The 20,801-nt window shown below is 65.4% G+C and overlaps 3 protein-coding genes and 1 long non-coding RNA gene across 4 annotated transcripts; 3 read left to right on the top strand and 1 right to left on the bottom strand.

The window, feature by feature from the left end:
- The first annotated feature begins 794 nt into the window (after positions 1-794).
- DRAP1 (DR1 associated protein 1) lies at positions 795-4,826 on the top strand. Its single transcript, XM_039572710.1, is given in 8 exon segments — positions 795-906; positions 1,354-1,426; positions 1,890-1,983; positions 2,878-2,997; positions 3,627-3,714; positions 4,067-4,146; positions 4,437-4,516; positions 4,519-4,826. Coding segments are annotated over 8 exon segments (621 nt in total). The 5' UTR covers positions 795-864; the 3' UTR covers positions 4,563-4,826.
- LOC120412321 lies at positions 2,075-2,757 on the bottom strand. The gene is made up of 4 exons (XR_005604801.1): positions 2,701-2,757; positions 2,552-2,615; positions 2,414-2,509; positions 2,075-2,116 (listed from the first exon to the last, which is right to left on the bottom strand). It is a non-coding gene; the product is annotated as an uncharacterized LOC120412321 (long non-coding RNA).
- A 400-nt stretch (positions 4,827-5,226) lies between the features above and the next one.
- Positions 5,227-14,755, top strand: LOC120412317 (solute carrier family 22 member 6-A-like). Its single transcript, XM_039572707.1, is given in 17 exon segments — positions 5,227-5,266; positions 5,818-5,918; positions 6,888-6,995; positions 6,997-7,048; positions 7,051-7,346; positions 7,348-7,504; positions 7,507-7,538; positions 7,736-7,839; positions 7,951-8,105; positions 8,390-8,558; positions 8,640-8,763; positions 8,846-8,961; positions 10,665-10,879; positions 11,075-11,183; positions 11,282-11,485; positions 14,038-14,115; positions 14,752-14,755. Coding segments are annotated over 17 exon segments (2,064 nt in total).
- On the top strand, positions 14,703-20,316 carry LOC120412313 (solute carrier family 22 member 6-like). Its single transcript, XM_039572700.1, is given in 12 exon segments — positions 14,703-14,964; positions 14,967-15,179; positions 15,305-15,408; positions 15,825-15,979; positions 16,482-16,650; positions 16,929-17,052; positions 17,790-17,899; positions 18,364-18,578; positions 18,792-18,900; positions 19,447-19,496; positions 19,499-19,649; positions 20,137-20,316. Coding segments are annotated over 12 exon segments (1,644 nt in total). The 5' UTR covers positions 14,703-14,790; the 3' UTR covers positions 20,207-20,316.
- Positions 20,317-20,801: the final 485 nt, after the last annotated feature.

Here is a 20,801-nt window from a genome sequence, read left to right as displayed (position 1 = left end):
CTACCGGGAGGGTTCTGGGGGCTACTGGAGGGCACTGGGAGGGTTTTAGGGTTTACTGGGAGTTAGTGGGAGGGTTGTAGGGTGTACTGGGACTTACTGGGAGTCACTGGGGGTTCTTTTCGGTTGTTGGGAGGTTTTTGCGGGTTACTGGGAGGCTTTTAGGGGTTACTGGGAGTCGTTGGGAGGCTTTGAGGGGTTGCTGGGAGGCTACTGGGTGGCACTGAGAGGTTTGTAGGGGGTACTGGGACACGACTGGGAGTGACTGGGAATTTTCTACGGTTACTGGGAGCTTTCTGCGGGTTACTGGGAGTCACTGGGAATTGTCTGCGGTTACTGGGAGCTACTGGGAGAACACCAAGTGCCTACTGGGGGTCGCTGCAAGCCAGTGGGGGGTTACTGGGAGCTACTGGGAGCCTTTTGGGGGTCCCCCCTTCGCCCCGCCCCCACGGGGGCAGCAGCCAATGGGAGCTTGGCCGCCCCTCCCCCAGCATTACCCCCCCCCCCACCAAAAGTGCCTTTGGGGGAGGGGCAGCCCCGCCCCTCCCCCCGCCCCTCCCCCCCGGGGTCACCCCAATAAACGGTCCGAGGCCCGCCTGAGTTTGATTGACAGCCGGGGGGCGTGGCCAGCGCGGAGGGGGGCGTGGTTTAATTCGGGGGCGGGTCCGAGGAAGGGGCGGGACCTTCGCCGGAAGGGGCGCGGCCTCGGCCCGGAAGGGCGGGGCGGGGAGCGCCGGGGAGGCCGCGGCGGAGCCGAGCGGGGCGGGGCCGGGCCGGGAGCGGCCGGAGCGGGTCGGGGAGCGCAGGGGCCGGGGCCGAGCGGGGCCGGGCGGGACCCTCCGGGCCCCCGGGGCCAGCGAGGCGGCGATGCCGAGCAAGAAGAAGAAATACAACGCGCGCTTCCCGCCGGTACCGCCTGAGGGGGGATAAGGGGCGCGGGCGGGGTCGCCATGGCAACGGGGCGGGCGGGAGGGGAGACTGGGGTTACCATGGCAACGGGGAGGGCGGCGGGGGGGGTGTCTATGAGGGTCCCCATGGCGACGAGCAGGGTGGGGTCACGTCACCATGGCAACGAGGGTGGGGCCATGAGGGTCACCATGGCAACGGGGGGCGGGGCGGAGCCTGAGGGGTGGGCGGGGCTTGGGGGGTGGGGTCACACCTGGGGCGCAGGTGTGGGGGGCGTGGCCGGGGTGGGCGGGGCTGTCCCGGTGAGGGCGGGGCTCAGGTGAGGGCCGGGCTGTCCCGGTGAGGGCGGGGCTGTCCCGGTGAGGGCGGGGCTCAGGTGAGGGCGGGGCTGTCCGGTGGGCGGGGCTCAGGTGAGGGCGGGGCTCAGGTGAGGGCGGGGCTCTGCGGCAGGCGCGGATCAAGAAGATCATGCAGACGGACGAGGAGATCGGCAAGGTGGCGGCCGCCGTGCCCGTCATCATCTGTATCCTCTGGCACACCTGGGCCCCGCCCTGCGACCCCACCCCGCTCACCTGGGCACCCCTGGGACCCCGCCCCGCTCACCTGGGCCCCGCCCTGTGACCCCACCCTGTTCACCTGGGCACCCCTGAGACCCTGCTCTACTCACCTGGGCACCCCTGGGACCCTGCATTGCTCACCTGGGCACCCCTGAGACCCCACCCCGCTCACCTGGGCCCCCCAGGTGCCCCCCTACCTCGGGCACCTGAGTCCCCACATCCTGTGCACCTGGGGGGTGTCCGGGGGGACATCACCTGTGTCCCCGGGGTGTCCCCGGGCTGTCCCCGGGGTGTCCCTGGGCTGTCCCCGGCTGTCCCCAGGGTGTCCCCTGTGTCCCTGGGGTGTCCCCTGTGTCCCCGGGTGTCCCCCAGGCTGTCCCCGGGCTGTCCCCGCTGTCCCCACTGTCCCCGGGCTCCTTAGCGTGGCAGCGCGGGCGCTGGAGCTGTTCCTGGAGTCGCTGCTGCGCAAGGCCTGTCACGTGACCCAGTCCCGCAACGCCAAGACCATGACAACGTCTCACCTGTGAGTGCCCCGTGTGTGCCCCATCCTTACCTGTGAGTGCCCCGTGTGTGCCCCATCCTCACCTGTGAGTGCCCGTGTGTGCCCACCCTCACTGTGAGTGCCCCGTGTGTGCCCCATCCTCACCTGTGCTCACCTGTGAGTGCCCCGTGTGTGCCCCATCCTCACCTGTGAGTGCCCCGTGTGTGCCCCCATCCTCACCTGTGAGTGCCCCGTGTGTGCCCCATCCTCACCTGTGCTCACCAGTGAGTGCCCCGTGTGTGCCCCATCCTCACCTGTGCTCACCAGTGAGTGCCCCGTGTGTGCCCCATCCTCACCTGTGCTCACCAGTGAGTGCCCCGTGTGTGCCCCATCCTCGCCTGTGCTCACCAGTGAGTGCCCCGTGTGTGCCCCATCCTCACCTGTGAGTGCCCCGTGTGTGCCCCACCCTCACCTGTGAGTGCCCCGTGTGTGCCCCATCCTCACCTGTGAGTGCCCCGTGTGTGCCCCATCCTTACCTGTGAGTGCCCCGTGTGTGCCCCATCCTCACCTGTGAGTGCCCCGTGTGTGCCCCATCCTCACCTGTCCTCACCTGTGAGTGCCCCGTGTGTGCCCCATCCTCACCTGTGAGTGCCCCGTGTGTGCCCCATCCTCACCTGTGCTCACCTGTGAGTGCCCCGTGTGTGCCTCATCCTCACCTGTCCTCACCTGTGAGTGCCCCGTGTGTGCCCCCATCCTCACCTGTCCTCACCTGTGAGTGCCCCGTGTGTGCCCCATCCTCACCTGTGAGTGCCCCGCGTGTCCCCCCTGTCCCCTCCCTGTCCCCACCCGCCCGCCCTGCCCGGGGCAGATCTGGGGGGTGGGGAAGGGTCCCTGGCACACCTGAGGCAGTTTTTGGGGGGTGGGCGTGGCCCGCAGGAAGCAGTGCATCGAGCTGGAGCAGCAGTTCGACTTCCTCAAGGACCTGGTGGCCACCGTGCCCGACATGCAGGGGGACGGCGACGACCCCCACGGCGACGGCGAGCGGGGCCCCCGCAGGTGAGGCACCCCTGGGACACCCTGGGACACCTGGGGGATGCCCTGGGACACCTGGGGACACCTGGGGACACCCTGGGATACCTGGGGGACACCCTGGGACACCTGGGGACACCTGGGGACACCCTGGGATACCTGGGGGACACCCTGGGACACCTGGGGACACCCTGGGATACCCTGGGGACACCTGGGGGACACCTGGGACACCCTGGGGACACCCTGGGATACCTGGGGACACCCTGGGACACCTGGAGACACCTGGGGACACCCTGGGGACACCCTGGGACACCTGGGGGACACCCTGGGACACCCTGGGATACCTGGGGGACACCTGTGGACTCCTGAGGCACCCTTGGGACACCTGAGAGAGGCCCTGGGACACCTGAGGGACGCCTTGGGATGCTTTTGGGACACTCTGGACACCTGAGGGACACTCTGGGACACCTGGGGGGATTCTGGGACACCTGGGGGACCCCGCAGATACCTCAGGGACACCCCTGGGACATCTCCCATAGCTGGGGGTCTCTGACGGGAGGGTTACGAGGGATTTTGGGGTGCAGGGGGGTCTCTGAGGGGGGATTTGGGGTGGTTTGGGGGTCGAGGGGTCTCTAATGAGGGGGGGTTTCTTTCAGGGGGCGCCGCCCGGGCAGTGGCCGCAAGAATGGGGGTCCTGGGGCCAAGGGGACCCCAAAACAATCGGGGACAGACTCGGAGCAGGAGGTGGGGGGGATTTGGGGGGGTCCTGGGGGGTTTTGTGGGGGGTCCTGGGGCCAAGGGGACCCCGAAACAATCAGGGATTGACTTGGGATGGGAGGGGGGGGGTCCTTGGGGGTGTTGGGGGCTTTGGGGGGTACCTGGACCCTGAGTCCCCTCTGGGGGGGTTTGGGGGGCCCCACCTGAGGGGGAGGGGCTGTACCTGGTTGTGGGGTCACTTCCACGGGGGTGAACTGGGGAGTCTGGGAGGGGTTGGGGTGTTTGGGGACCCCCCCTGTGTCCCCTCCGGGGGGATTTTGGGGATCCCCGGGAGATGGGGAGGGGTCTGGGGTCCCCTCACTGTCCCCCCGCCCCCCAGGAGGACTCTGAGGACAGCGACAGCGACGGGACGAGGAGACGCCGCAGCCCCCCCGGCCCGCCCCCACTCACCTTCGCCAGGTGCGGCCGGGGGGTCGGGGGGGGCAGAAAACACCTGGGGCCGTTTTGGGGGGGTCCTGACACCACCGGGGGTCGTTGTTGGGGCTGTTTGGGGGGGTTTTCTCCACCTGAGCCCCTGGGGGGGGTTGGGAAGGGGCTTTTGGGTGCCCCTCCCCCCTGGCTCTCTTGTGGGGGGGTTGGGGGGGGCGGGCGTGCCCCCCCCCCATGTCCTTGGGGGGGTTTTGGGGAGGTTTCGGGGGTTTTGGGGATTCTTTGGGGTTCCCCCCCCTCACTGACCCCTTCTCCCGCAGCCCTGGGGTCCCCTTTGCCCCCCTGGGCCCCCCACCCTCCCAGGGGGGCTCCCGGGGGGCTCCCCCGGCCCCCGGCCCCCCCGCGCCCGGGAGGAAGAGGAGGAGGATGAAGATTACGATTCCTAGCGACCCCCCCATTTTTGCCCAATTCTCCAGGATCTCCCCCCAGTCCGGAGGCCGGGCGCCACCTCCCAGTAGGGCCTTACTGGGAGCTGGGCCTGGCACCAGTTTGGGGGGCTGGGGGGGTACTGGGAGCACTGGGACCCCCCCTCCCTGCCCCACTGGTGTCACGAGTTGTGTCGGTTCTTGAGGGGGGGCTCAGCCCGGGCTCCTGGGACCCCCCCGGACACAGCTGGGACCCCTTTTTGGGGGTGGGGGGGCACGGGGGGGGGGGCGGGCGTTGATTTTGGGGCTCTTTGGGGGCGTTTGCTGAGTCGGGGGTTTTGTATCGGCTCAATAAAGTTCCTGTTTCCGTACGGCCGGGGACCCCAAAGTCCTGAGACCCCCCCAGAAATCCCCCTCCCCATCCCTGGGACCCCCCGAATTCCTGGGACCCCCCCCAATTCACATTTCCCTTCTCGGCCACCAGAGGGCGGCGGAGACCCCGTGGGACCCTATGGGGGCCTATAGGGGATTATGGGGGGGCTAAGGGGGTTTTGGGGGGTCTGGGGGGAGCTACGGGGTCTCTAGGGGGCTGTAGGGACTCACAGAGGGGTCATGGGGATCTGCGGAGGGGTTTGGGGGATTTGTAGGGACCTGTAGGGGGATTATAGAGATCTATAGGGGAGTTATGGGTACCTATGGAGGTTATGGGGGAGTTATAGGGGTCGGTGGGTAGCAGTGGGGGAGTTATGGGGGTCTTTGGGGGGGCTGTAGGGTCCTTCAGGGGCACTGAGGACTTACAGGATCTATAGGGGGCTGGTAGTGGGGCTGAGGGGGGCTGTGGGGGCCGACAGGGGGTTCACGAGCTCCTACAGGCACCTATAGGGGCTCCCGGGGCCCTATAGGAGCTTCGAAAGGGACTTGCCGGGGCTCTTTAGGGGGAACCGGGGGGTCTATAGGGGCTCCGGGGGTCTCTAGCAGCTCTACGGGGATCTGTAGAGGTTCTTGGGGCACCTGTAGGGGCTCCTGGGGGCTCTGCAGGGGCTCCCCGGGGGTCCAGAGGGGCTCTGCGGGGGGACACCAGCAAGGTTGGGGGGGGTCCCTAAATGCGGGGAGGGGCTCTGGGGAGCGCCGGGGGGGGCTGATCTATAGGGGGTGTTCGCTATAGGGGCTGCCGGGGCCCCGGGCGGGCGGCGGGGGGACCCAGAGGCGTCCGGACCCCCCCGCGGCGCTGGAATTCGCCCCTTCCCCCCCCCCGGTTAATCCGGGGCACCAAAAGCGCCGCTTTTCGCCTCGTTGTGTAACGGGAGCGAGCGCGGGACCGCGGCGGGGACAGGGACAGGGACGGGGACGGGGACAGGGACGGCGCCAGGAGCACAGGTGGGGACAGCGGGGACAGCGGGGACCCCGCGACGGGGGCACGGGGGGCTGGGGGAACAGGTGGGGGGCGATGCGGGGGACAGCCGGGACAGGGACAGCACCGGGAGCACGGGTGGGGACAGCGGGGACAGCGGGGGCACAATGGACACGGTGGGCAGGACACGGGGGGACCCCGGGGACAGCTGGGGACAGGTGGGGACAGCTGGTGACAGGTGGGGACACGGGACAGCGGGGGGGGACCCCCGGGACACGGGGACAGGTTGGGGTCATGGTGGGGGCATCGGGGACAGGTTGGGGACGTTGTGGGGGGCTTGGGGACAAGTTGGGGACATGGAGGAGAATGGTTGGGACATCAGGGAGGGGTTGGGGACATCACAGAGGGGACCCTTCACCTTGGGGACACAGAGTCACAGCTGGCCGGATGTCCCCGTCCCCGGGGAGCCGCACCGAGGTGGAGCCGGGACAGGGACACGCTGCGAGGGGATGGGGACAGCAGGAGGGCTTGGGGACGTGTGACGCAAGTGGTGGCACGGTCCCCAGCGCTCACCACGTCCCCTGCCCCGTGTCCCCTCCCCACCTCTGGGTCCCCGTGTCCCCTGTCCCCACGTCCTGGTGGCCCCATCTCAGCACTGCCGGTGGTGTCCAAGCCCTGTCCCGTGTCCCCATGGCCCTGGGGGTGGCTGTGTCCCCCTGTCCTGGTGTCCCCCTGTCCTGGTGTCTCTATATCCTGCTGTCCCCATGGGTGAAGGTGTCCCCAAGCCGCGGTGTCCCCACGGTTGATGAAGTCCCAGTGGGTGGTGGGTGATGTCCCCATGGGTGATGTTGTCCCCGTGTCTTGGGTGTCCCCAAGCCCCCGTGTCCAGCGGTGTCCCCGCAAGTGAAGGGGTCCCTCTGTCCCGATGTCCCCGTGGGTGGTGGTGTCCCCGTGAGCGCCGCCGTCCCCACGGGTGACCCCGTCCCCCTGCGCAGCGGTGTCCCCGTGGCCGGCGGTGTCCCCGCGATGCCGTTCGGGGCGTGCTGGCGCAGGTCGGGGGCCTGGGCCGCTTCCAGGTGCTGCAGACGGCGCTGGCGGCGGCCCATCCTGCTCATGGCCAGCCACAACCTGCTGCAGAACTTCACCGCCGCCGTCCCCCGCACCGCTGCCGCGTCCCCGCTGGCCCCAGCGCCTCCCCGGCGCCGCCCGCAGCCACCCCTGATGCCACCTCAGCGGCTCCTCGTGACTCCTTGAGGGGCTCCGACTCTGTCCCGAGGTCTCCTGGTGGCGCCTTGGGGTCACCTGGTGCCACGCTGAGGTCCCCTGATGCCACCCCGAGGTCCCCCAACGGCGTCCACAGCCGCGGTGCCACCCGCCTCACACCCGATGGCACCCCGGCGTCCCCCGATGGCACCCGTGTCCAGCCTGATGCCACCTGGGGTCCTCCAATGGCACCCTGGGGCCCACCGGTGCCACGCTGGGGTGGTCCAATGTCACCCTGGGGTCCCCCGATGTCACCCTGGGGTCCTGCCGGCGCTACGTGACCTCGCCCCTGCCAACGGCACCGGCGGGCCCCGGGCCACCGAGCCCTGCCGCGACGGCTGGGACTACGACGCAGCGTCTACGTGTCCACCATCGTCACCGAGGTGGGGACAGGGACACAGGGAGGGCGGGGAGGTGACCGCGGTGTCCATGGGGGGGACAACACCTCCGTGGGGACCGGGGGAGGGAAGGGTGGGGGTGGCACTCGGGGTGAGGTGGGACGGAGGGAGGGGCATGAACAAACGGGGACCGATGGGTGGGGGGACAGGACAGGGTCACCCTCACGTCCCCTGTCCGGCAGTGGGACCTGGTCTGTGGCTACCGGCAGCTGCGGCAGATGGCCCAGTCCATCTACATGGCCGGGGTCCTGGTGGGCGCCCTGGTCCTGGGGGGCCTCTCGGACAGGTAAAGGCAGCAGACACCCCCCTGTGCCTCAGTTTCCCTGTGGGGCTCTGGGCAGCCCATCCCCAGTGGCTCCCAGTGGCTCCCAGTGGCTCCCAGTGGCTCCCGTTGCAGGTTTGGGCGCAAGGCCATGCTGATGTGGTCCTACCTGCAGCTGGGGGTGATGGGGACGTGCACGGCCTTCGCCCCCAACTACGCCTCCTACTGCGTCTTCCGCTTCGCCGGCGGGATGGCGCTGTCCGGCTTCGGCCTCAGCATCGCCTGCCTCGGTGAGGGGACACGGGGACAGCCCAGCGCTTGGGGCTGGGGCCAGGGCCATGGCTGTGGAGGGGGACAAGCCAATGGTCATGGGTGGGGCCAACCGTGGATAAGAATGTCCCAGTGTCCAGGGATGGGGACATCCCAGTGTCCAGGGATGTGGACATCGCTGTGGCCGTGGGTGGGGTCACATGGTGTGGACAGGTCTGACCACGCTGGGGTGGCCGCACTGACCAGGAGGGTCCCAGCACTGTGGGGACGCCCCGAGTGAGCCGTGTCCCTGTGTCCCTGGCAGTGGTGGAGTGGATCCCCACGCCGTACCGCGCCATCACCGTGGCCATCACCGGCTTCGCCTACACCCTGGGCCAGATCATCCTGGCCGGGGTGGCCTACGCCGTCCCCCACTGGCGCTGGCTCCAGCTCTCCGTGTCCCTGCCCTTCTTCGTCTTCCTCCTCTACTCCTGGTAGGACATTGGGCCCCTCGGGGAGGCCCTGGGGACACGGGGGGCGCCGGCTGTGCCTCAGTTTCCCCTCGCTGGCTGCAGGTGGTTGGCAGAGTCGGCGCGGTGGTTGGTGCTCTCGGGCAAGGCCGACAGGGCGGTGAAGGTCCTGCAGCGCGTGGCCACCTTCAACAACCGCAAGGAGGAAGGGGAGAAGATCACGGTCGAGGTCCGGTGGCCCCACGGTGGGGGTGGGGTGGGGGTGGGGGTGGTCTCCAGCCCCCCAACCACTCCCGTTTCCCCTCTCCCAGATGTTGAAGTCCAACATGAAGGAGGAGTTGGCGGCTCTGAAGTCGTCCTACACCGTCTCCGACCTGGTCCGGACCCCCGTGATCCGCCACATCTTCTTCTGCCTCTCCATCGTCTGGTGGGGCTGGGGGCCAGGAGGGAGGGAGAGAGGGATGGGTGGATGGATGGAGGGAGGGAGGGATGGATGGAGGGATGGGTGGATGGATGGATGATGGATGGATGGATGAGGGATGGATGGATGGATGGATGGATGGATGAGGGATGGGTGGATGAGGGATGGATGGATGAGGGATGGATGGATGGATAAGGGATGGATGGATGGAGGGAGGGAGGGATGGATGGTTGGATGGAGGGAGGGAGGGATGGATGGAGGGAGGGATGGATGGATGGATGGTTGGATGGAGGGAGGGAGGGATGGATGGATGGAGGGATGGATGGAGGGATGGTTGGATGGTTGGATGGAGGGAGGGATGGTGGGATGGATGGAGGGATGGATGGATGGTTGGATGGAGGGATGGATGGTTGGATGGAGGGAGGGAGGGATGGATGGAGGGATGGAGGGATGGATGGATGGATGGATGGAGGGATGGATGGAGGGATGGTTGGATGGAGGGAGGGATGGATGGATGGTTGGATGGAGGGAGGGATGGTTGGATGGAGGGAGGGATGGATGGATGGAGGGATGGATGGAGGGATGGTTGGATGGAGGGAGGGATGGATGGATGGTTGGATGGAGGGAGGGATGGTTGGATGGAGGGAGGGATGGTTGGATGGAGGGAGGGATGGATGGATGGAGGGATGGAGGGATGGATGGATGGATGGATGGATGGTTGGATGGAGGGAGGGATGGATGGTGGGACGTTGGGATGGAAGCAGAGACGGGCAGGTGGCGGTAGGGATGGTGGGATGGATGGACAGTTGGAGTTATGGGTTGATGGAAGGACAGTGGGACGGACGGAATGATGGAGGGTGGAAGGAAAGGTGGACAAAGAGAAGGTCCCGGAATGGTTGGAAGGAGCAGTGGCCAGAGGGATGGGGGGACACTGCCGGTTGGGTGGAGGTGGGACAATGACGATCCCTGGGCTCCTGCCCCGACCCCTCCTGCGCAGGTGGCTGACGGAGTCGGCGCGGTGGCTCGTCATGGTGGGGAAGTCCCACCAGGCCCTGCGGGAGCTCCAGAAGGTGGCCAGGATCAACGGGAAGAAGGAGGAAGGGGACAAGCTCGACATAGAAGTAAAAGGCTCCATCTGGGTCCCCCAGCGCGTCCCTGGGGGGTTTTATAGGGGTCCCTTAAACGTCCACCCCATGGACAACTGTCCATCCCTGGCCATTTTATCCATCATCCCCTTAAGCATCCTGTCCCTCCATCCATTCGTCTTCATCATCTCAGTCACCTCCATCATCTCCATCTCCATCAATCCCATCCATCCCTTCCACCCATCCACGAATCCACCACCTCCATCCCACCATCCACCCATGATCCTCCTCCCCCTCTTCCACCCATCCTGCCCAGACCTTCCCCAGGACAAGAGGGACCCCAGTGCCCCACCCCCATCCCAGAGCCCCCCCGTCCCTCCAGACCCTGAAGTCCCACATGGAGAAGGAGATGACATCATCGAGGACCCGCCACACCGTGGTTGACCTGGTCCGGACGCCGGTCGTGCGCCGCATCTCCTTCTGCCTCTGCTTCGTGTGGTACGGCCGGCGGTGGAGGACACCAGTGGGTGGTCGTCCATCCATCCCAAGTCCTTGACCCCCCCACGCCACCCCACCCCTCCCCACAGGTGACGTTTTCACCCCCTCTCCCCCCTCGCGGCCCAGGTTCTCCACCAGCTTCGCCTACTATGGGCTGGCCATGGACCTGCAGAACTTTGACTTTGACATCTACGTGATCCAGCTGATCTTCGGTGCCGTGGACATCCCGGCCAAGCTGGTGTCCATCCTCACCATCACCTACGTGGGGCGCCGCTTCACTCAGGCTGTCGCCCTCATCCTGGCCGGCTTGGCCATCCTGGCCAACATCTTGGTGCCACGAGGTGAGGCCGGGGGTGGTGGCAGTGGTGTCCCCTCATCTCCAACCTCCCTAGGAGGGCCCAGATGAGCTCAAGCCATCAATGGGGCTCCCAGGTTGGGTCATGTTGGCTTTTTGTGGGGGATTTGCCCCAAATCCTGGTGTTTGGGGTCTTTTCTTCTCAAGTGAACTCAGCCCAAGTGTCCCGTTGTCCCCACAGACCTTCGGACACTCCGAACAGCCCTGGCCGTCTTCGGGAAGGGTTGTTTGGCCGCGTCCTTCAACTGCGTCTTCCTCTACACGGGCGAGCTCTACCCCACCGTGATCCGGTAAGGAGGGGGCAGGGCCGGGGTGGCCGTGACAGGGTGGTCCCTCAGGTGCCCTCAGGTGCTCTCAGGTGCCCTCAGGATCTCTGGGTGTCCCACAGGCAGACGGGCATGGGCTTGGCCAACACCATGGCGCGGCTGGGCAGCATCATGGCCCCCCTGGTGAAGATGGCGGGCGAGCTCTTCCCGGCGCTGCCGTTCATCATCTACGGCGCCGCGCCCGTGGTGTCGGGGCTGGTGGCCACCTTCCTGCCCGAGACACGGAACATGGCCCTGCCCGAGACCGTGGAGGAGGTGGAGGGAAGGTGGGGCTGGAGGGGATGAGGGGTGAGGGGTGAGGGGATGGATGGATGGTGGGAAGGGATGGAGGCAGAGAAGGGTTGGTTGTACGTGGGGGTGGAGAGATGGATGGAGGGATGGGATGGGATGGGATGGGATGGGATGAAGGATGGAGGGATGGATGGAGTGATGGGATGGACGAATGGACCAGCACCATGAAAACCCCCCCGTTCCCTCCAAACCCCCCTCATCCCTCCCTCCCTGCCAGGACACAATCCCAGAAGGACGAAGACCAACATCTCCAGGTCCCGCTCCAGCCCACCCAGTCCAGCAACTCCACAGGGCCCCGTTAGTGCCACCCCCCACTGGGGGACCCCCGAGCCCCCCAGCCCTCGGTGCTCCTGCTGGATGAAGGAGCAGGATTTGGGGATGGAGGGGGTCCAACCCCCCCCAAAGAGCAAAGGGACAACAGTGACCACGGGGGGACCCGGGTGCCCCCTCCCTGCAGAGTGGGGGGGACGGTGGGGCCCCCCAAAATCGCCGCGTCAAGGACGGTTCGGCCGTGCTGGAATAAAAAACAATAAAAGCAAAACTCGTGTGAAACGCGGCCGGCGGGGGTGGGGGTGGGGGTTGTTTTCCCACGGCCGCGGGGGGTCCCGCGCAGCCGGACCCGTCCCACCCCGAAGGAAAATACGGGAGCCAGCGGGACACCGCGGCCTCGGCACCGCGGGCCCCCCTCGCCGGCCCCTCCCCACCCCGGCCGGAGCTGCCGGGGATGGACAAGCACAGGAGAGAGTGCGGGAAGGATCGGGGATCCCAAGGACCCAGAGATCCCAAGGACCCCCATACCCAGTTCCCAGACATCCCAAAGACCCGGGATCCCAAGGACCAAGGACTCCGGTGCCTGGAAGTCCAGGGATCCAGGATCCCAGGGATCCAGACGACCCAGGCATCCCAAGGATCCCGACATTCTGAGGACGCAGGGATGCCACGGACCCAGATGTCCCAGAAGTCCCAAGGACCCACGGATCCCGAGGATCCACGTGTCCGGACGCCCAGCCCACGCCATTCCCTCCTCTCCCCTGACCCGGCCGGTGACATTCCGGGTGTCCGGCTCCCCCTGTCACCCCCAACCCCCCCATCCTGCCCACGCTCCGCTGCTCCCGCCGCCCTCCTGCCCGGGGTCCAAGGGGCTCCCAGGGATCCGGTTCAGGGCCCCCGGGACTTTGCCTCATCAATGATCCAGCACAGAGGGGCAGAACGGGCCGGAGGGGGCCAGGGGGTCCCCATCTGCCGGGGTCTGGGGTCTTCCAGGGCGAGGAAGAGGATGGAGAGGGTGGGATGGAGGGGGAGCTGCTGGGTGTCCCCGGGTGGGCCCGGCGTGGTCGGCACCGGCATTTCCGCCCCGGGAGCGTCTCCACCGACCCATGGCGGGATCCGGAGTCAAACGTTAACCGGGACCGGGGGTGGCCTTAAATAGGAGCAGGGCCAGGCCGGGGACAGGGCAGGGCCATGGGCAGCCGCGGGGCTGGGGGGTGGTAGCGGCTGGCAAAGGGCTCCGGGCAGCGGGATCTGGTGCTGGGAGAGGCCGGGAGGTACCGGGAGCGACGGACAGGTGAGTGATCAATAGACAGATCGATGGGTGGGTCATGGAGAGCCCAGTGAGGTCAGGAGAGAGATCGAAGCTCGGTAGATGGATCGATAGAGAGAAGGGCTGATCAATAGAGAGATTATAGGCCAAGAGATTGATCAATAGAGAGATCAGAATAAATAAACCACCAGAGGGATTAAAGGTCAATAAATCAATCAAGAGAGCAATTAAAGGTCAATAAATCAATCAATAGGAATATTACAGGCCAAGAGACTGATGAATAGAGAGGTTAAGATCAATGCATTGATCAATAGAATATAAATCAATAACTGGATCAATAGACTGATCGATGGAGGAGATTATTACTCTGGTGGATCATGGTTCAATAAATTCATCAATAGAAAAATAGAGACTGATTGGTTGATCGATTAATTGACTGGAGATCAATTCATTGGTAATAGAGATACACAGATGAACAGATGGATCAATAGATCCATCTAGATCAATAGATTGATCGATTGAGCCATCAATAGGTTAATAGATCAATCAATAGATCAATAGATCAATAGATCAATAACAGAAACTTATGGATCAATAAACTAATACATAAAGAGATCTTGGACTGATTATGACGAAAACATTATAGATAAGAGGGGTCTAGTGATCAATAATTTATTGATAGAGAAAGAATTTGCTGGACTGATCAGCAGGGGGACCAATAGATTGATCAATAGGTTTATTATCAGCGGATAATCCATTTATTGATAGGGTAAGGATCAATACATGGGCAGAGACAGGAGTGGGCAGCGGAGAAATCCATTGATCCATCGATTGATCGATTGACCGAGGGGTGAAGGAGGGGCCGGGGGGGGCGGGGCTGAGGGACGGCCGGAGGGACAGAGGGACGGCCAGAGGGGACAGAGGGACGGCCGGAGAGCCCGGACAGTCCCGAGAGTCCGAGCCGGAGCCTGGGAGCGGCCGAGGGAGGAGGAGGAGGAGGAGGAGGAGGAGGAGGAGGAGGAGGAGGGGAGCAGGTGGGGATCGATTGATCACCGGGGATCTGGGGTATTGCTGGGACAGGGGGAGAGAGGGTTGATTGATTGATTGATTGATTGATTTACTGGGGGGAGCTGAGAGCAAGAAATAATCAATGATTGACTGATCAATAGAGTGAGAGTGACAGGGTGATAGGTGGATTGATCAATAGATAATAGATCAACATATTGGTAGATCAGAGAGGCTGACAGATTGATAGACTGATCTATCAATAGACACCTCAATAGATCAATAGAGATTGATAGATTGGTAGGCAGATTGATCAATGAGACTGATAGATCAATTGACCGAGAGATGGGTGAATCCATCGATGTATTGATCTATTTGGCAGACCAATAAATTGATTGATTGATTGAGCAATCAATAGGTGATCAATAGAGGGTCTTTGATGCTGTTTTCAATGTATTCCATGGCCGGTCCGGGTCTCCCTCCGCTGTCCTTGGTCATCTCTTGGTCATTCCGTGGTCATCCCTCCACTGACCACTCAAATCACCCTCGACCTCTCCTGCGCCATCCCTCGGCCCATCCCTGGATCCCGCCCTCCCCCCTCTACTGACCCTGGTCCATCCCCTGACCACCCTTCGGCCATTCCTTGACCACCCCGCTCCGTCCCTCAGCCTTTCCTCCTCCTCTTCCCACCCGCAGCTGACCTGGGCCCCGTCCAGCTCCGGCCCCGCTCCGGCCATGTCCTTCGTGGAGCTGCTGGCCCGCCTGGGCGGGATGGGCCGCTTCCAGGTGACCTACGTGGCCGCGCTGGCCATCCCGCTGCTCATGCTGGCCAGCCACAACCTCCTGCAGAACTTCACCGCCGGCGTCCCCGAGCACCACTGCCGGCCCCGGCCCGTGGCCAACGCCACCCTCGCCGACGTCCCCTCGTCGTGTCCATCCCCTCGGACGGCCACCGCCGGCCCCAGCGCTGCCGCCGCTTCGTGGAGCCCCAGTGGCACCTCTTGGACGTCAACGGCTCGGCCAACGCCGTGGCCAACGGCACGGCCACCGAGGCGGCCACCGAGCCGTGCCACGACGGCTGGACCTACCTGGACGGCATCTTCACCGACACCATCGTCACTGAGGTGAGGCGGGGGTGACCCCCCAGACCGTCCCCCGGGTGGGGGGGCCCCGGTGTCCCTGCGGTGACCCCCGCGGTGACCCCCGCGGTGACCCCCGCGCTGACCCCGGTGTCCCCTCCCGGTGGCAGTGGGACCTGGTGTGTGAGTCCAAGAAGCTGAGGCAGGTGGCCCAGTCCATCTACATGGCCGGGATCCTGCTGGGCTCCGGGCTCTTCGGGGTCCTCTCTGACAAGTGCGTGCTGCCACCGGCGCTGGACTGGGAGGAACTGGGAGGAACTGGGAGGAACTGGGAAGGGGGAGAGGGGTGGCGTGCCCTGTGCTGCCTCTGGCCCCTGCTGTCCCAGTGTCCCCAGGGTGGGTCTGTCCCAGCTCGGGTTGTCCCCCTCTGTTCCCACGTCACTCCCAGTGTTCCCAGTGCCCATATTCTTCACCCCAGTGTTCCCAGCGCCCATGGCCCTGTCCCAGTGACCCCAGCACCCCGTGTCTCCCATCCCAGCACTCCCAGTGCTCCCAGCACCCCGTGTCTCCCATCCCAGCACTCCCAGTGCTCCCAGTGCCATGTCCCCCATCCCAGCGCTCCCAGTGCTCCCAGCACCCCCTGTCCCCCATCCCAGCGCTCCCAGTGCTCCCAGTGCCGTGTCCCCGCAGGTTCGGGCGCCGGGCGCTGCTCACCTGGTGTTACCTGCAGCTGGGGGCGACGGGGGTGGGCACGGCCGCCGCCCCCTCCCTCCTCGTCTACTGCCTGTGCCGCTTCCTCACCGGGCTGGCCATGGCCGGGGTGTCCCTCAACTCCGCCTCCCTGTGTGAGCCGCCCCCCCGGGCACCCCCATCCCACGGGAGGGATCCCCAGGAGGGAGGGGACCCGTGCGGAGGGGTGGGACCCCCATCCCAGGGAGGGACCCACACATCCACCCCCAAACCCACTGACCCATGGGGGGTCCTGGCCCCAACCCCACTGACCCCCATCCCACTGACCCAACCCCACCCCACTGACCCCACCCCACTGACCCCATCCCACTGACCCAACCCCACCCCACCGACCCCACCCCACTGACCCCATCCACTGACCCCATCCCACTGACCCCATCCCACTGACCCAACCCCACCCCACCGACCCCACCCCACTGACCCCATCCCACTGACCCCACCCCACTGACCCCACCCCACTGACCCCATCCCACTGACCCCATCCCACTGACCCAACCCCACCCCACTGACCCCACCCCACTGACCCACACGAGGAACCCAACCCCCAAGCCCCCCGCTGCCCCTGGCACGGCCCCCGACCCCGCGGTTGTGCCGCAGGCATGGAGTGGATCCCGACGGGGGCGCGGGCCGTGGTCGGGACCATCAATGGCTACTGCTACACCCTGGGCCAGTTCGTGCTGGCGGCCGCGGCCTTCGCGCTCCCGCGCTGGCGGCAGCTCCAGCTCGTCGTGTCCCTGCCCTTCTTCGTCTTCTTCTTCTACTCCTGGTACGGGACCCTCAGCGCCCACCCCTGCCCTGGGTTTGGGGGAAAAAAAAAGGGATATCGGGGCTGAGGGTTCTTTAAAGGGTGGGAGAGACCCCCCTCGAGTGCCGGGGTTGCCCCCGACCTTGCCCCGACCCCTCTGTCCGGGGTCCCCTGGGGTGGAGGGGGGCGCAGGGACCCCCAGATCCCAGAGCCTCCCCCGACACCTCAGTCCGGGACCCTTTGGGGGCGGTGGGAGGTGGGGGGTTCGGGACCCCCGAGCCCACCCCGGCCGTCCCCAGGCTGTACGTGGAGTCGGCGCGCTGGCAAGTGACCTCGGGGCGAGCGGACCTGGCCCTGCGGGGGCTCCGCAAGGTCGCGCGGGTCAACGGCCGCAAGGAGGAGGGGGACAAGCTCAGCGAGGAGGTGGGGGGGGGGCTGGGGACCTCCCAGACCCCTCTGAACCCCCAAATTCCCTTGATCTGCCCCTAAATCCCCCCCAGTTCCCCGGCAGCTTCCCCTGTACCCCTCACCCGCCCCGATCGTGGCAGGTCCCCCAAATCCTCCCCCGTTCTCCCATCGATCCCCCCAGATCCCCTCTGTCAGATCGTGATTCCCCCCCGCCGCCAGACCCCTCGGTTCCCCCCCAGACCCCTCGGATCCTCCCCAGACCCCTCGGTTCCCCCCAGACCCCCTCGGATCCCCCCAGACCCCTCGGATCCCCCCCAAACCCCCCGGATCCCCCCCAGACCCCTCGGATCCCCCCAGACCCCTCGGATCCCCCCCAAACCCCCCGGATCCCCCCAGACCCCTCGGATCCCCCCCAGACCCCTCGGATCCCCCCCAAACCCCCGGATCCCCCCCAGACCCCCCGGATCCCCCCCAGACCCCTCGGATCCCCCCCAAACCCCCCGGATCCCCCCAGACCCCTCGGATCCCCCCCAGACCCCTCGAATCCCCCCCAGACCCCTCGGATCCCCCCCAAACCCCCCGGATCCCCCCCAGACCCCTCGGATCCCCCCCAGACCCCTCGGATCCCCCCCCAGACCCCTCGGATCTCCCCCAAACCCCCCGGCTCCCCCTCCCCAGACCCCTCGGACCCCCCTCGCCCCCTCCCCGCCCCGGCTCCCGGGGGTCCCGCAGATCCCGGGGGTCTCCCGCAGGCGCTGCGGGCTCTGGTGCGCCGGGAGCCGCCGCTGCCGGGCGGGGCCGTGGCCGCGCTCGTCCGGACCCCCGGCATGAGGACGGTGTCGTGCGGGGTCTCCTTCGTCTGGTGCGTCCCGGCAGAGAACACCTTTTCTTGGGAAAAAACACCTTTTTTGGGGAAAAACACTATTTGGGGGGAAGACCCCACATTTCGGGGAAGAAAACCATCAATTTTTGGGCAAAAATCCCTGATTTTTGGGGCAAAGAAACACCTTCTGAGGGAAAAAAACCCCTACGTTTTGGGGCAAAGCTCCATCTTTTGGGGGAGACCCCTTCACACTTTGGGAAAAAACCCCTACCTTTTGGGGGAAAAAAGCCCCACTATTTTGGGAAAAAAACCACCTTTGGTGTAAAATCCAGCATATTTTGGGGGGGAAAAAAGCCACTTTCTGGGACAAGTCCACAACTTTTGGGGCAAAAAAATAATTTCTTGAGACCAACTCCCATCTTTTGGGGCAAAACTCATCTTTTGGGGTCCCCACCCCCCCATTTCCAGTGGTTTTGGCGCTGATTTGTTGGGTTTTGGCGCAGGTTCTCCACCAGCTTCGCCTACTACGGGCTGGCCATGGACCTGCAGGGCTTCGGCTTCAACGTGTACCTGAGCCAGCTGGTGTTCGGCGCCGTGGACATCCCGGCCAAGCTCCTGTCCGTGCTGGTCATCTCCTGCTTCGGCCGGCGCGCGGCCCAGGGCGGCTCCCTGGCGCTCGCCGGCCTCTGCATCCTGGCCAACATCTTCGTGCCCAGCGGTGGGAGCGGCCGCAGGGAGGGGGGAGGGACGGAGGAGAATGGGGTGGAGGATGATGAAGGACCTTGGGTGGGATGAAGGGGCATTGGGGGGATGGTCGGGGGGGATGAAGGGTCCTCGGGGGGACGCAGGGTCACCGTGGGGGTGAAGGGCGGCTGGTGGCCGGGCACTGAGGAGCCGCCGGGCCGGGGCTGACCTGTCCGGCCGGCCCCAGAGCTGGCGACGCTGCGCATGGCCTTCGCCGTGGTCGGGAAGGGCGCCTTGGCCGCCTCCTTCAACTGCGCCTACATCTTCTCCGGGGAGCTCTTCCCCACCGTCATCAGGTGGGTGGGGTCAGCACAGCCCCGGCCCCCCCGTCCGTCCGTCTGTCCGGTCACCGTCCGTGTGCCAACCCAGCCACCAAGCCACCAACCCAACCCTCCATGAGCCCAGCCGAGTCACCCATCAACCCAACCACCGCTCAGTCCGGCCACCCACCGACCCAACCACTCACCAACCACCACGGCTCCACCAACCCCACCGCCGAGCACGCCAGGCCCCCATCCATCATCCCTCCATCCCTCCATCCCTCCATCCCCCCATCCCTCCATCCCTCCATCCCTCCATCCCTCTATCCCTCTGCTAACCCAACCACTGATCACCCCATCCATCCATCCCTCATCCATCCCCCATCCATCCTTCCCCATCCCTCTATCAATCCTTCCATCCCTCCCCCATCCCCCATCCCTCCATCCCCCCATCCCTCCATCCCTCATCCATCCCCCATCCCTCCATCCCTCATCCATCCCTCCATCGCTCCATCCCCCCATCCCTCCGTCCCTCCCTCCCCCGTCCCTCCCTCCGCCCACCGCGTGGCTCTCCCGGCACAGGCAGACGGGGATGGGCCTGGGGGGCACCATGGCCCGCGTGGGGGGGATGGTGGCCCCCTGGTGCGCATGGCGGCCGAAGTGACCCCGGTGCTGCCCCTGGTCATCTACGGGGCCGCGCCCATCATCTCGGCCATCGCCACCGGCTTCCTGCCCGAGACCCGCAACGCGCCCCTGCCCGAGACCGTCAAGGACGTCGAGAGGCGGTGAGGAACCCCCGGGACCCCCCGGGACCCCCCAGCCCTTCCCGGGGGGAATCTCCCCATGTCGGGGTGGGACTGGTGCTTGGAGGAACCCGGCAGCTCTGGGGCCAGGAAGGGATGGAGGTTTGGGGTTGGGTTGGAGGTTTTGGAGTCAGGAAGGGATGGAGGTTTTGGGATGGAGGTTTTGGGGTTGGGACGGAGATTTTGGGGTTAGGATGGAGGTTTTGGGGTTGGGTTGGAGGTTTGGGGTTGGGATGGAGGTTTTGGGGTCAGGAAGGGATAGAGGTTTTGGGTTGGGACGGAGGTTTTGGGGTCAGGAAGGGATGGAGGTTTTGGGTTGGGACAGAGGTTTTGGGGTTGGGTTGGAGGTTTTGGGTTGGGACGGAGGTTTTGGGTTGGATGTTGAAGGTTCCGGGATTGGGAAGGATTAAAATTTTGGGAAGGGCTGGGAGCTTTGGGGAGCGACTCGAAGGTTTTGGGGTCTCTCCAGGGCGGGTCACCTCGAGGACGACGATGTCGCCGTCCCCCTGAGCAGCACCAAGAGCAAGGACGGCGCCTGAGGGGGAGTTTGGGACCCCCCGGGGGGATTTTGGGGCCGGGCCCCCGTTGGGGTCCCCTGGACCCTCCCCCCCGGGGTTATTTATTGAATCCCAATAAAACCTCACGGGAATTTCGGGATCCGGCACCGCCTGCGGCCGTTCCGGGGGGGCCGAGGGGTCTGGGGGTGTCCCCCCCTCCCGAAGGGGGCTCAGACATCCGGGAATCCCCCCCGGAGCTCGTTAACGAGGATTAATTGGAATTCCCGGAGCTCGTCGGCCTTTGCCCCAGTTCGGGTGATTTGGCTGCAAAATAAATCTGGGAACGGGATTAATTCGCGTTTCCAGGCGGGGAAAAAAAACCCCAAATGGGGCAGATTTTACCCCAAAAAGAGGGCGGCACAACCTCAGGGTCAGCTCTTGGAGAAGCCACATCCCAATCCCAAACCTGGGATTTTTTTACCCCAAATCCAGGCACCCATCAGCCCCCAAACCCTCCATTTTTGCCCCAAATCCACATTGTGCTCTCAAATCCCCACTTTTGCTCCAAAATCCGTTTTTAGCCACAAGATCCTCAATTTTTGCCCCCAAATCCCACACTTTTTTACCCCAAATTTGC

This window comes from Corvus cornix, unplaced genomic scaffold, assembly GCF_000738735.6.
Source record: "Corvus cornix cornix isolate S_Up_H32 unplaced genomic scaffold, ASM73873v5 scaffold9, whole genome shotgun sequence".
Lineage (NCBI taxonomy): Eukaryota > Metazoa > Chordata > Aves > Passeriformes > Corvidae > Corvus > Corvus cornix.
The sequence above is the reverse complement of the archived record's forward strand: the minus strand, read 5'-3'. Positions and strand labels throughout refer to the sequence as shown.